This window comes from Bufo gargarizans, chromosome 3 (assembly GCF_014858855.1).
Source record: "Bufo gargarizans isolate SCDJY-AF-19 chromosome 3, ASM1485885v1, whole genome shotgun sequence".
Classification (NCBI taxonomy): Eukaryota; Metazoa; Chordata; class Amphibia; order Anura; family Bufonidae; genus Bufo; species Bufo gargarizans.
In genome coordinates, this window is record NC_058082.1 from 547,510,900 (window position 1) to 547,525,983 (window position 15,084).

At 40.5% G+C, this 15,084-nt stretch overlaps 1 protein-coding gene across 1 annotated transcript; it reads left to right on the forward strand.

The window, feature by feature from the left end:
* Window positions 1–947: 947 nt before the first annotated feature.
* Window positions 948–1,892, forward strand: LOC122931784 (gastrula zinc finger protein XlCGF17.1-like). Its single transcript, XM_044285843.1, has one exon. The coding sequence runs from the start codon at window positions 948–950 to the stop codon at window positions 1,890–1,892; it is 945 nt and encodes a 314-aa protein (XP_044141778.1).
* The last annotated feature ends 13,192 nt before the right edge of the window (window positions 1,893–15,084 follow it).

The window sequence follows — 15,084 nt, forward strand, 5'->3', positions numbered from 1 at the left end:
TCCTTAAGAAGTGGGAGGCACATATGCAAACTGTTGTAATTACTACACCGTTCACCTGATTTGGATGTAAATACCCTCAAACTAAAGTCTGCAGTTAAAGCACATCTTGTTTGTTCAATTTCAAATCCATTGTGGTGGTGTATAGGGACAAAAATGTTAGAATTGTGTCAATGTCCCAATATTTATGGACCTGACTGTAAGTTTGAAAATGGACCAGATTTCAGCCAACACATCTTCTTTTGATGTTATTTTACATACAGCATTTATGGTTTGAATAAATTAATACTTAAGATCATGATCTACTAGATGACAATCTTCTAACTTGGAATGATATAAAACAAAAATAAATGTTAGACAGGGAAAAGAGACAACGGAAAATAAATTTCTCCATAGATATCAAATAGTTAGCTGCTCATGTGTAGATGAATTATCATCCAGTGAGATATTAACTGTACAATACATTACTCCTGAGAAAAGAAAGAAAGTTCAGGAAAATGTCTTCCTTGTGGTTATTACTAATTTAGCATAATAATAATAAGGTATAAATAAGACAAACATAACTCTGTAGATAATTACATTTGCCATATATTAAATAGATCATTTTAATTCTGTATCTAATACATTTGCAGTTACCTATACAGTATGTATTTTTTTGTTAAACTATAATTTAACCATTTTTTTTCCCCCAAGGTCCGAGTAGAGCACATGAAGCTTTGAACATGAATTCACACATAAGGTTTTAGAATACTTACTCCAAAGAATTATAATTTGTCTGAAAGGCAATTTCGGTCCTGGCTCTGGCATGGTCTATTAGTCTGATACATTTATCAAGCCTCAAGTTGTCATATTAACACATTAGCATCCTGAGTGCATTTTGGTGGATTTTTTTTATTTCTACAAATTAAACACAGCTTGTCAATAATAGAACTGGACAAAGACTAGGTGAAATGTCTGCAAGTTCTGAACGTGGGAACAATTTGGAAAATAAATCTCATCTTTCCATGCATAAAGAAATTCAAAAAGATGGAAGACGATTTAACTGTTCAGAATGTGAGAAATCCTTAAGTACAAAAGCAAATCTTGTTGAACATCTGAAAATTCACACAGGAGAGAAGCCATTTTCATGTACAGAATGTGGCAAATGTTTCATTCAGAAATCAATGCTTAATCAACATCAGCGAATTCATACAGGAGAGAAGCCATATTCATGTACAGAATGTGGGAAATGTTTTACTCAGAAATCAAATCTTGTGGAGCATATAAGAATTCACACAGGAGAGAAGCCATATTCATGTACAGAATGTGGAAAATGTTTTACCCAGAAACCAAGTCTTGTGGAACATCTAAGAAGTCACACAGGAGAGAAGCCATTTTCATGTTCGGAATGTGGTAAATGCTATAGAAGTAAATCAGGTCTTGTTAAACATCAGAGAACTCACACAGGAGATAAGCCATATTCATGTACAGAATGTGAGAAATGTTTCATAGAAAAATCAATGCTAAATCAACATCTGAGAATTCACACAGGAGAGAAGCCATTTTCATGCCCAGAATGTGGGAAATGTTTTTCTCACAAGCCAAGTCTTGTGGAACATTTGAGAAGTCACACAGGAGAGAAGCCATTTTCATGTTCAGAATGTGGGAAAAGCTCTAAAAGTAAATCAGGTCTTGTTAATCATCAGAGGACTCACACAGGAGATAAGCCATATTCATGTACAGAATGTGGGAAATGTTTCATTCAGAAATCAATACTTAATCAACATATGAGAATTCACACAGGAGAAAAGCCATTTTCATGTCCTGAATGTGAGAACACTTTCAGTAAGAAATCATACATTGTTAAACATCTGAAAACTCACTCAGGGGAGAAGAGAAATTCATGTACAGAATGAGGGAAACCGTATTAGCAGGTATTGAGACATATGTTATAGCTTGCTCAGATTAGAATTCATTGCTCTGCAGATTTTTGGAAGGTGGTACACATGAAGCTCCATTGCAAGTTCTGCTACCTCAGGATATGTTCTCATATAATTTAAGACGTTTTATTGGTCTTCGAAACATAGCTCCTTTCCTCTAAAGCCATTGTTATATACAATTTTCTGCTTTTAACCTGGTTTGTACTAAATTGGCTATATCTAAAATATTATTCAGTATGAGATTTAAGTATCTCTTTGCATAAAGATTTTTTGCCAAAATATTTTTTGCTATTATCTTGGTGACAATTATTGTAACAGCTACAAAAGAATCAATAAAAGGGACTTCTTACCAGTATATATGTGCAATGTATATATTATATAGTAGTAGTAGGAGTACAGTGCCTTGCAAAAGTATTCACCCCCCTTGACTTTTTTAGTGTTTTGGTGCCTCACAACCTGGAATTAACATGGATTGTTTAAGAAATTGCATAATTAAATTTACAGAACATGCCCACAAATTTATTTTAGTATTGTGAAGCAGACAACAAATAGGACAAAATAACAGAAAAGGTCAATGTACATAACTATTCACCCCCCTAAAGTCAATACTTGGTAGAGCCACCTTTTGCGGCAATCACAGCTCCAAGTTGCTTTGTATAAGGCCTCTTGCACACGGCCGTTGTGGGTCAGTGGCAGTATTGTGACCCGCATACGGCGGGTCTGCAATACACGGACACCAGCCCGGAATGGAAGCACAGATCGGTACCCCACAAAAGCACTTCGGACTGCGGTCCCCAATGCACGGAACGGACCCACAATGGCTGTGTGCAAGAGGCCTAAGTCTCTATGAGCTTGCCACATCTAACCACTGGGATGTCAGCTAGCTTAATAGGGTTAAAATTGGTGACAGAATCCCTTTTAAATAAAAATACTTAATAAAACAAAATAAACATCATGGGCATCACCGCGTGCAAAAATGCCCATACTATTAAAATATAACAATATGAATGGCATATGGAAATGGCATAATGGGGAAAAAAATAAAAACTGTCAATTTGCCATTTTTTGTCACATCAACTAAAAAACACTTCAAATTGGTATCACTGAAAAGAACAGATCGTCCAGCAAAAAAATAAGCTGTCCAAAAAAAAATAAAGTTTGGACTATGGTAAGGAGGGTGGTGAAAAACGAAAACACAAAAATGGAGAATCCCAGGGTCCTTAAGGGGTTAAAATCTAGACATGTCAGGCAAATTCCGCGTTCATATTTGGAATCAGCGTGCTCATTTTAGTATAAATCACATGGTTTTCTCTCAGTAGCAAAATCATTGTTGCGCCGTGTAATGAATTAATTTTCACTGAAATGGTGGTTAAAAAAAATCCATACTTACCTCATCCATATGAGCACGAAGAGGCCATGAAGCGAATTTCTTTGTGAAATTTGTCGAAGCAGCAGAATCATGTTTTTGTAAACTTCGCTCCTTTACTGGAGACCAGAATCTTATCCAAGAGATTGTGGCTATTGTTGAGTTAATCGAGCTTCAAGTTGATTTGTTCAAAAATGTTTGAATGTTGTACGGGAAAGCAGTCTCCGTGTAGCATTAAAATATGTGTGCTTTGTGGAGGCAAACCTTGTTACGTCTGAAGTCGCGTGTCACTTTGATGAATAACTTTGGGATACGATTCTATGTCTTTAAAAACATTTTAAGAATTTCGAAGTTGTCTTAGTACAGAGATACCAGCCAGTACTGAAGCCGATTTCCGATTCCTGTTTTTAAATATTTTTAAAGACGTATAATGAAATCCTGAAGTTATTCACCAAAGTCTTGCACGACTACGGACGTAACAAAAACACATTTTTGCACCTACATTTCAATGTTGTATGGAGACAGGTCTCCGTAGAGCATTAAAATGAAGGGGGTCTTTTATCAAACATAAATACACACATTCATGAGGTGTACTTCTGGTGCAGATGAGGCAAAAAGCTCAGTTTCGCTGCAATCTGGGATTTCTCCCAGTTCATGCCAGGTCTTAAAAAGTGGGTGTGGCAATGGCGGGGAAGGGGATGGGCCGACAGACTAGCCTCACTTACCATTTTCTACGCCTGTTTTAGGCATAGAAAATGGTTGAAATGTAAGACAGCAAGGAAGCTCTCTTACATTTAGAAGAGGCTCCTTTATAACTCCTGCCGATCCACCTCCAGATATAGAGGTCTAAAACGCCAGTCTTAATAAATGTGCCCCAAACTTTTTAGAATTATACAACTTCAGATCTATGATCCAAAGCTCTAATTGTAACCACACTGGTTATTTAACAGACTGTAGAACTGGAAATCACCTACAGCAGTTGCCTTTCCCAAGTGTCAACAGTTACTCTTGGTGCTTGGATACTCTCAAAACCTGCATTAGGCAGAAATGCACTACAATCGGATGGTCTTAAGAAGCTTATATGAAGCAACATTTAAAGGTGGCCATACACAGTCTAAAGTTGATCAAAACAGACAGTTTCATTACATTCCTGCCTACACAAAGCAATAAAAAAAAAGACGGCAGGTAAAATTTGCAGTCCACACATAGACATAGAATTGTCAGTGATATATTCTATTACATCCAAAAACACAGCTCAAGATAATTTAAAACTGTTTAAAAACAAACATAAAGCGCTTACTGCAACACATGGGAAACCATGCCATGATAAACCTGGAGCGGTTTTCTTATGCACCATATTATGTGTAAAAGCCCCACATAAAAACATTAATAAAAATACATCTACAATCTACATTAACCCCTAAGCCAGGGATGGCCAACCTGAGGCTTTTCAGCTGTTGCAAAACTACAACTCTCAGCATAGCTATACTGCCTACAGCTATCAGTCTACATCAGGGCATGGTGGGAGCTGTAGTTTTACAACAGCTGGAGAGCCACAGGTTACCCTAAGCGATCTTCACGGCACATGTACAGCACTGTTGGCATTGTTTAAAAGCCCAACAACATACATGAATGGTGCACTGATCAGATAGGTGAAGGAGATGTAACTTCGATGTCGGCAGATTAACCATTTAGATACCATGGTCAGTGCTGACAGCGCCATCTAAGAGGTCTGCAGAGTATTTCCAGGGAGGGCTGACCCATTCGCCCTGCATGGCTCACGTCTTCAATCTCGTTGTCAACTAAGGGATGATTGATATAATTACACTCCTTCACTTCCTGGAGGGGATGCTTATAAATCTGGTGAGAGGGCAGTAGAAGTGGTGGCTACATCTCACAGCCAGAGGAAGATGAGGACAAGGAGGACATAAACATCTAGAGAGGAGCAGAAGGAGCTAGAGGGCGATGACGAAGACAAAGCAGATAACCCTGACAGACATTGACAGTGTGCAGTGCAGATGGAGGCAGGGAGTCCCTCTGAGTCCCTTGCGCAAATGGCCAGATGACTCTTGGCTCTCCACAATGTAAGACCCTCAACACAGTTGCCTTTTTAACACCTTCTGAGAGGGATGAAAAACTCAACTACTATTGAGACATCCTTTGTAGTCAGTTGGTCGCTGCCTATGTGTGCCATTTCGTATATTACAGTGGCTCAAACCTCCTGTATCACCTGGATGCGGTGCACAACCCTTGCGGCCTACCCCTGGCCTGGTTAGCTGAGTACGCCGCAACAATTAGGGAATTGTGATGTATATGATTGCATTCAGAGATTTGTAATGTGCATTACTATGCCCAGTTTTTTTTTAATATATTGTTTATAATTACCTTGGCGTCTTTTTATATGTGATGTAATATGTTTACAATTGTACCTTATGCTATTTGATTTAATGAATAAATTTTAACACTAGTACATACCGCATTAAGTATCCAATTGTATCCATTTGGTTCCTGATAGTTGAGTGCCCCCTACCTAAACTTAGCACTTTATGTGTGCCATTTGTCCATCCTCATGAAGGTCTAACTGGGGGGACCTTCTGAGCTCATGCTCCACGGCCTTGACTGCTGGAGGGGGGTTAGAGGCAGAAACAGTGCCCAGCTTCATTTGCAGCAACTTGAGTCTCGATTCTCTAATGAGCAATTTTTTTCACCTGCCTACTGAAGAAACCACCCAGCAGCAGGACATGGAGCAGAACCTGAACCAGCAAGCTGCCCTGGGCAAGCTTTCCTGCCCAGCCAGTAGTGTGGCATCATAATGGGTGTTCAGTGTGGCAGGTGGCATAGTTACCCCAAATAGAATTCGCCTTTCAAAATTAAATGTTGAGAGACCAGCCGTTATGAAGATGAATCAGGCCTGGATCAACCAGGATTTCCACACACCGGTGCCTGATACAACAAACTAAATTATTCTGCCAGTAATGATCTGACTATAGTGTGCTACCACACTAGAACATTGTGAAAAATGGCCCTTTACTTCTGGGCATTTGCTGCAGCCATTTTTCTGATGCTGCCACCCACCTGCTGCCTCTACTGTCATCTGTTCCTACTGTGATCTGTAACCATCTTGTGCTATTATTGCTATTGCTGCCCCCTCTCCCCACTTTGTTCCGGAGCATTACTGTGACTCTTCATGCTGTTGCCACCCTCCCCACTCTGTCCCAGGGCCACTATTGTGACTCCTCATGCTGTTGCACCAGTCATCACTATGTTCTTCGTGCTGTAAGCCCTGAATAGTATACAACATATGCGAGTAATCTATGAAAGGTAGCCTACAAACTAATTAACTATGTTTTGAGATAAAGATGAGCGAACCATTTTGTAAAAATCCTGGTTCATTACAAAAGGTTAACATTTTCAGCCTGCAGATGAACCCAAACTTTTTCAGTTTCATTTTGGTTGAACCCAGTAAAACTGCGCATAGTGCTAATTTACTGCACTTGACGGCAGGAAAAAGCACTAGGGAGGAAGAAGGGTGCTCACATGATCCACGATCCTCTAAGGAAGTGTGGGGGGGGGGGGCTTGAGTGGCTCCCTGGCTGACAGACTGCTTGCATGAGCCAATCACTGCTGTAGCAGGCAGAGAGGTTCCCTATCAGGATGAGCAGAATTTAATTTCGTCCTGGGCATGTGAATGAGGATGGTTGTGCTTTACAGTGTCTGCCAGAAAAACATCTTAAGGAGTTAGGGAAAGTCAAAAGTCACAATGACGCTTGCATTCTACTGCCAGACACATTAAAGGGAAATGCTAAATTTACAAAGAAGAAAAATTGTGTGTGTAGAATATGGATAGATATTAAACTGGTTGATTTATTGTCACAGATAAAAATCTGAAAAAAAAACTATAATATACAATAAAAGACAATATAAACAACAATTTTAATACAGATAAAAATTAAAATAAAATGGCAAATGTCTATCCTACCTCACAGTATATAAACTTACAGCTTATATGTAATTACTACATCAATACACAGGGTAGCGCTCAACTTTACCTGTGAGTGAGAACGTAAAATTAGGTGTAAATCTGTGTATTTCTACATTGAGCAAAAATATAAACACAACACTTTCGGTTTTGCTCCCATTTTGAACTCAAAGATCTGAAACATTTTCTACATACACAAAAGACCCATTACTCTCAAATATTGTTCACAAATCTGTCTAATACTGTGTTAGTGAGCGCTTCTCCTTTGCCGAGATAATCCATCCCACCTCACAGGTGTGGCATATCAAGGTACTGATTAGACAGCATGAATATTGCACAGGTGTGCCTTAGACTGCCCACAATAAAAGCCTACTCTGAAATGTGCAGTTTTATCACACAGCACAATGCCACAGATGTTGCAACGTTTGATGGAGCATGCAATTGGCATTCTGACTGCAGGACTGTCTACCAGAGCTGTTGCCCGTGCAATGAATGTTCATTTCTCTACCATAAGCCGTCTCCAAAGGCGTTTTAGAGAATTTGGCAATACATCCAACCAGCCTCACAACCGCACACAACGTGTAACCACACCAGCCCAGGACCTTCACATCCAGCCTGTTCACCTCCATGATCGTCTGAGACCAGTCACCCGGACAGCTGCAGCAACAATCGGTTTGCATAACCAAAGAATTTCTGCACAAACTGCTGGTCTTCCTTGTGCAGTCAGGCCACATCCTATTGGCAGTACGGTGTCTTTCACAACATCATTATTCCTTTCTGCCTCTCCTGCTCACACTATTCCTCCGCTCCATCATCAGCCATCAATAACAGAATGCGTGGGCAGGAAACAACTGTACACACCTAGTAATCCGATGGTGTGCAAGCTTAATTACCACCTGGCCAAGTTGCTGGTGGTGCAATTGCTGTCTTACCATTTAGTCAAGTCTTCTTCCTCTAGGGAGATGATGACGTGCTCTCAGCCTCGTTGGAAGATACCTAGTCAACATCATTTCTCCCAAAAAGTTACCCCTGCCTTGGGCGACGCTCCTCGTATTTGCCGCTCCCTGCATTTGTCGCTGTGCTACAAGGCACACACCACTGTGGATGCCTGTTATGAGAGTACATGTCTTTCACAGCAGTTTTTTTTTTTAGCAGCTGTGAGCCAGGACTCCAGCAACAAGGCCAGGTCCTTTTGACGTCTCCATAATTGTGTTGGACTGGACATCCTTCCATCCCCAACAACAGCAGGACACATTGTCACTCCCACTCCCTCCCCTTCCTATTACATATGTCAAGTGTTGCCATGCCGTGTTGGAGCGGATCATCCTGAGCAACCATAGCCGCTCAGGCAAGCAGTTGCTAAAATACCTGAAGCAGCAAACGTCCAACTGGCTGTCTCCCCGCCAATGCTAACTGGGCAAAGTAGTCAACAACAATGGCTGCAACATAATGGCTATGCTGAACCCAGCAAAAATATCACATGCTCCCTGCATGGAACACATAATTAACCTAGTTGTGCAGCATTTAAAAAAAAAAAGTACACTGGTTTGCAGAAGGTACAGACAATGTTCTGGAGACTTTTAATGCATTTCAGCCAAGTGGCAAGCAACGCTCTCTTCGACTTGCAGCAACAGAACGGTGGAAACCCAAAATTTATGTCAACACTGTCCTTCTTTGATATAAAAAAACACACATCAGCAAACAGACTTGCGCTGACGGAACAAGTCGGTACAGTAATACTTGGACTGTGCAATTTCTCTTGCACATGCCCTATTTCCTCACCCCATGTACTTCTTGGGAAGGAGGAGTACTGGCTATCTTGCCCATCTTCCTGTGTTTTTAGATTGGCAGGTGCCATGGGCAAAATTGTCCTGAGCAAAATATTACCAATGTCAAAATAAATTAGGCACATGGATCCATGATTATTTGCACTCATCTCGGCCTCTGCAAATTGTTGACAGAGGCCATCACTGGCCCAATGATGCAACTGCTGTCTAATTGTTCCATACTATACTGCAGTTTCTGCTGCAGCAGCCGTTGCTACTACTATTACAGCTGCCGCTAAAAGGCTGCACATCTTCTGCCTGCAATGATAATGCTGCTTCCAAAAATTTTTGGACACTTGTTCAGAGCAAGCCACTAATTTTTCGATACTACTGTGTGTAGGAACTAGAGATGAGTGAAGTTTTAAAAAATTTTATTCGGACACTTAAAAAAATAAAATAAATTGATATGATTTAATTTGTGACTAACCGCGTTAAAAAAAACATCTATTTCCCGGCTGCACGGAGCATGTATCTTGGTGTACATTACTGTGAATTGCAGAAATATGCATAGCTAGTCCGCTGTGGTAGTGAAACTGTTACTGTGCATCAGTATGACAGGCATCACTCTTAGAATTAGTTAATGCTTCGCTATTTGGTCCAATACTTACCAAATAACTGAAGTGTGAACTCAGCCTTACAGGTCAAAGTTAGCGTGACACAAGAGTGCAGCAGGCATTTTAGAAAAATATCTGATTCGTTACAATGAAACAAGAGTAAATTCGGATTTGTGATAAATCGAAGTTTTGCTGAAATTCATACTGAATTCCACTTTGTCAACTTCGAATCGTGCAACACTAGTATAAACACTAGCAGGGATCTCTTTCCAATAATGGACAATTTGTTAAGTTTTTTTCATATTGGAAACATTGCACAAATATGACAATGTATTGTGTTTTTAAACAGTCTGTTTGCTAACACAGTCAACTTTACATTTACCCATCGATATAGAGTGGGGAAAATAAGTAAAGCTAACAAAGAATGGAGAGGTCTGTAATTTTTATCGTAGGTACCCTTCAACAGGTGAGGGACAGAATCTAAAATAACAAATCCAGAAAATCACATGTATGATTTTTTTAATAATTAATTTGCATTTTATTGCATGAAATAAGTATTTGATTATATTCTATTATTACAATAGAAAAACAGAACTTAATATTTGGTACAGAAACCTTTGTTTGAAATTCTAGAGATCAGACGTTTCCAGTAGTTCTCAACCATGTTTGCACACACTTAAGCAGGGATCTTCTCCAGATCTTTTAGGTTTTGGGGCTGATGTTGGGCTACATTGAGTTCCAGCTCCCCCAAAGATTTTTGATTGGTTTTAGGTCTAGAGACTGGCTAGGCCACTCCAGGACCTTGAAATGCTTCTTACGGAGCCACTCCCTGGCTCTGTGTTTCGGGTCATTGTCATGCTGGAAGACCCAGCCAGGACCCATCTTCAATGCTCTTACTGAGGGAAGGAGGTTGTTGGCCAAAATCTCATCATACATGGCCCCATCCATCCTCAAATACAGAGTTGTCCTGTCCCCTTTGCAGAAAAGAACCCCTAAACTATGTTTCCACACCCATGCTTCACGGTTGGGGTAGTGTTCTTGAGGTTATACTTAAAAGTTTTATTTTGTTCTCATCTGACCTTCTCCCATGCCTCCTCTAGATCATCTGATGGTCATTGGCACACTTCAAATGGGCCTGGAAATGTTCTAGGATGAGCAGCAGGATGTTGTGTGAACATCCTTTTAATCCTTAGCGACGTAGTGTGTTACTAACAGTATTCTTGGAGACTGTCGTCCCAGCTCTCTTCAGGTCATTGACCACGTCTGCCCGTGTTATAATTGGTGAATTCCTGATCCTTTCTCAGAATCATCCTTACCCCATGAGGAGAGATCTTGCATGGAGCCCCAGACAGAGGAAGATTGACAGCCATCTTGTGTTTCTTCCATTTTCTAATAATTGTGCCAACAGTTGTTGCCGTCCTTAAAGCACCGTCCTTAAATTCAAGAGGTAAATGGGAAGCAGATTTAGGGGTAAGTAACCCTTTACAGTGGTGGGAGGCATACCAAAATATTAAGAAGGCCTCTCTTTCACGCCAACACCGGTTGACACAATTTAAAATAATAAATCGGCTATACCTCACCCCAGACCTCCTCTCTAAAATGTATGGAAAAAAAGAAAAAATAGTTTTGTTGTCTGAAATGTCTGCGCCCTGCAGCCGGATATGTTCACATGTTATGGAGCTGCCCGGTTATAAAAACTTTCTGGCACAGCATACTCCAGGGCATGGAGTTACTAACGGAGAATAGTCCCTCTCCAACCATCGAGTTTGTTATACTCGGGATAATTCCCCCGGAGCTCAAATCTAGAACATTGAAAAGCGTACAGAAATCCTGGTTGAAGGGATTCTTGGTGGCCAAGGTACTAATACTTAGGAATTGGGTGACGGACAGGGCCCCTACCCTATTAGACTTGGGAAAGACTAATGCACAGAGTAAAGGAATTTCAAACCTAAATGGGAGAAACACTGGACATAGCTGAAGGAGAGTGGCTGGAGTGGAGCTGATAACCAAGTATGACAGGGGAAGTCCAGGTGGAAGTACATTCTACGTTGTATAGTGCTTTCGGTGATAGTAAAAATCAGACTGGAGGGGAGTTGGGAGTCGCCCACCGCACTCGCGACGGCCGTGGCCTGGCCTGGGAGGGATGGGAAGGGGGGGTGTAGAATGGGTAGGGTTCATTATTTATTTATGAAAGGAGGTAGATGAGTAGTTAGTTTTAGAAAAAAAAAAAAACAGTTGTTGCCGTCTCATCAAGCTGCTTGCCTATTGTCCTGAAGCCCATCTAAGCCTTGTGCAGGTCTACAATTTTGTCCCTGGTGTCCTTAGACAGCTCTTTGGTCTTGAACATAGTGGAGAGATTGGAGTGTGATTGAGTGTGTGGACAGGTGTCAAGTTCAAACAGCTGCATCTAATACAGGTAATGAGTGCCATGTAGGAGGGCTTCTTAAAGAAAAACTAACAGGTCTGTGAGAGCCAAAAGTCTTGCTGGTTGGTAAGGAATCAAATACTTATTTCATGCAATAAAATGAAAATGAATTATTTAAAAATCATACAATGTGATTTTCTGGATTTGTTGGACTGTCACGCACAGTTGAGTGTACCTACAATAAAAATTACATACCTCTCCATTCTTTGTAAGGGGAAGGGGGGGATTACAAAATTGCCAGTGTATCAAATACTTATTTTCCCCACTGTATATGTCACTGTCACTCTGACATTATTTACTATGACTGTCACTGTGTTAAAGAGGTTGATACTTGCTAAAAGGTTCCATGTATCCCTAGTCCGTGCTCTAGCGAATACACACAGATGATTCCTTCTGAAACTGTATGGTCACGGCTATTGTCTATGACTTTATCTCTACTGAAGCTGTACTATAGCTTTACCGATATATCTGGAAGTAGTTTCAGACCATGTTCTTACTTCATAACAAACCGCAGGTGTGAGGCTCGTGAGACAATATATGTCACGGACGTTCCCGTGCCAGGTACCAGGAGATCGGAGAGACTGGCAACTCGGTTAAATTAACAAGTTCACTGTGGATCTTATTGTGTCTGTTTTGGTGAAGCTCAACCCCTTGCTTCAGGTGTTGCTCGTTGGTGATTTGCCTTTCCCATAAGTAGCCACTTCTCACTCTTGGAGGTGCGGTTTATAGATTTTCTTTCTGCCTTCTAACTAGCTGGTCGGTTGTAATCTGTCGTGTTTCTGGAGTTGCCAGTTTTCTACTCTCAGATAAGTCTTGTCTTTTCTTATTGGTTTGTACTTGTTATATTCCCTGTTGTTTATATCTGGGCCTGAGACAAAGACTTCCATTCATCCAATCTGGGGAGGAATGGGTTGTCTCTGGTCCTAACCTAATTTCAGGGCCTTATAGGGATATTAGGAATATTCATATGCTGGATACCTAGGCCCTATCTTCAAGGTCTATTCATATTTATAGGTAGTTAGGGCCCGAATTAGGGTTGTTTAGGAGGTGACATGTTCCTTCCCCAGTTACTGTTCCCCTTCCCTCCTGTGTTTAGTGTGGAGTTTTTCCCCCCAATACTGATTGTGACAATATGGCTATGGTTGTCTATTTTGTTCAGTGCTCCTGAAATCAGATCGCTTCAACTGAATTGAAAAGGCAGGAATCCCGCCGGATCTTTGAATTTGATAGCCTTATACCTAAAGGACTCAACGCAGAGCTGGAACTGTTTGGATTTTTATAATTTTGGGGGGATGTCTGGTGGGGATGTAGGATCCAAGTCTGGCTGTTTATCACCATTTGGATCGCCCCTCCCTATCAGACTGCCCTTCCCTTCCCAAAATTTCCACCTCTCCGAATAACAGAATAGACCTTCTGACAAGCATATTGCAATATATGTTCCTATTTTGCAGGTTCATATGCTTATTAAGTGTCAACCTTGATTGCTTCTTTTATACATCTAGTTTGCTGCAATTGTATATAAAAAATGCACGAAAACGCACATGCATTTTTTACTCCATGGGTTTCTATTATGTGGATTTAAATGTTGTTATATGTTTTTATATGTTTTTATCACTAAGAATTTGATTGCTTACATTGCACATCCAGTCTGTTACTATTTTGAACAAAAATGCATCAAAAACGCATATGCGTTTTCTATTCAACTGCCAATACTCCATGCCACAATTTCAGATGGATTATTTTCCCATCATTCCATGTCCAAAATGGAGTATTTATATACTGGATTTCCTGCTTGCTAAACACCGCCACTGAAGAAAGGGAGGTACCCCGAAACACGTATGGTACATTTGGACGGAGTAGCAAGCAACTAATGATTATGGTCTATGCCATCAGCGCCCTTTAATGGTACAATATGGCCATCTATTATCAATTTAAGACCACAGGAATACACCACATAGAAATTCCCACTGGAAGATGCGGGATTGACAGGCGCACATCCCACTACATACAACTTCCTGATCACGTGGACTGCTTATCACGAGTCACCGCCATAAAGTCATGTGGGACGCCACAAGTCACGCGGAACGCCACGTTGGTACCGCGAGACTACACAGGACGCCGGTAGCAGGTACACGCAAGACAGGAGACATCCGACATACCATCTGGTAGTAAGACTCTTGAATTACGGTGTTGAAAGGGAAGTGCTAACTGACTATATGGTGATCTAGTATATGGTCACCCAGTTGGTCTATTTGATACGAACTCATTTCTTACTTATCCATCTTACTCATCGCTGTAGTGGTACGCTTCTGCTCACCTATATGGGACACTCTATTACTTTCAGGTGACATTCAGATACACTTGGTGCTACAGTCAGCATTTTGGAGGTGTCATATTTACCTATCAATGTCAGCCATATTTTAGACGTCTCTTTTTATATGTGAATTTTATTATATGTCATTTTTATCATTTTTGATTCTATGAGTGTTCAATAAATAATACTGTCTATTTACCTGATACCCTAGGCTCCCTGATATTTGAGTGCCCCTCCACTTTTACACGAATTCAGATTAGGTTTTTATTTTCAGCAGGAGAAAAGATGATGCTTTGACAGAGCAAAACACTAATACTGGCAATCAAGGACAGGAAGAACAAGGGGCTAATTACATCAGAGCCAGGCAACAGGGAGATAACAGGGATAAAGCAAACCTGGTGCAATACAGTAAAAAAAATTTGAATAAAAACTATAGGTCATGGGACATAAAGAGAGAACAACCAGACTTGTTGCTTACCTACATACAGTAAATCAATACAAGGAGACATAGATAAAGAAAAGTCATCTTACTTTAATCTAACTTAAAACTAATTTTGCGATATAGCCCATGTAGTACAGACCCAGCTGAATTTGCTCATAGCTGTAATGATGATTTTCTGAATTGAAGCCAAGCATCTAAATGGGTTGTATGGAAAACAAAATCATGGCTGCTTTCTTAGACAAACAGCCGCACATATAAATTA

Bases quoted from the DNA above. Each gene is read 5' to 3' on its own strand.
- LOC122931784 (XM_044285843.1), top strand. From the start codon at position 948: ATGTCTGCAAGTTCTGAACGTGGGAACAATTTGGAAAATAAATCTCAT.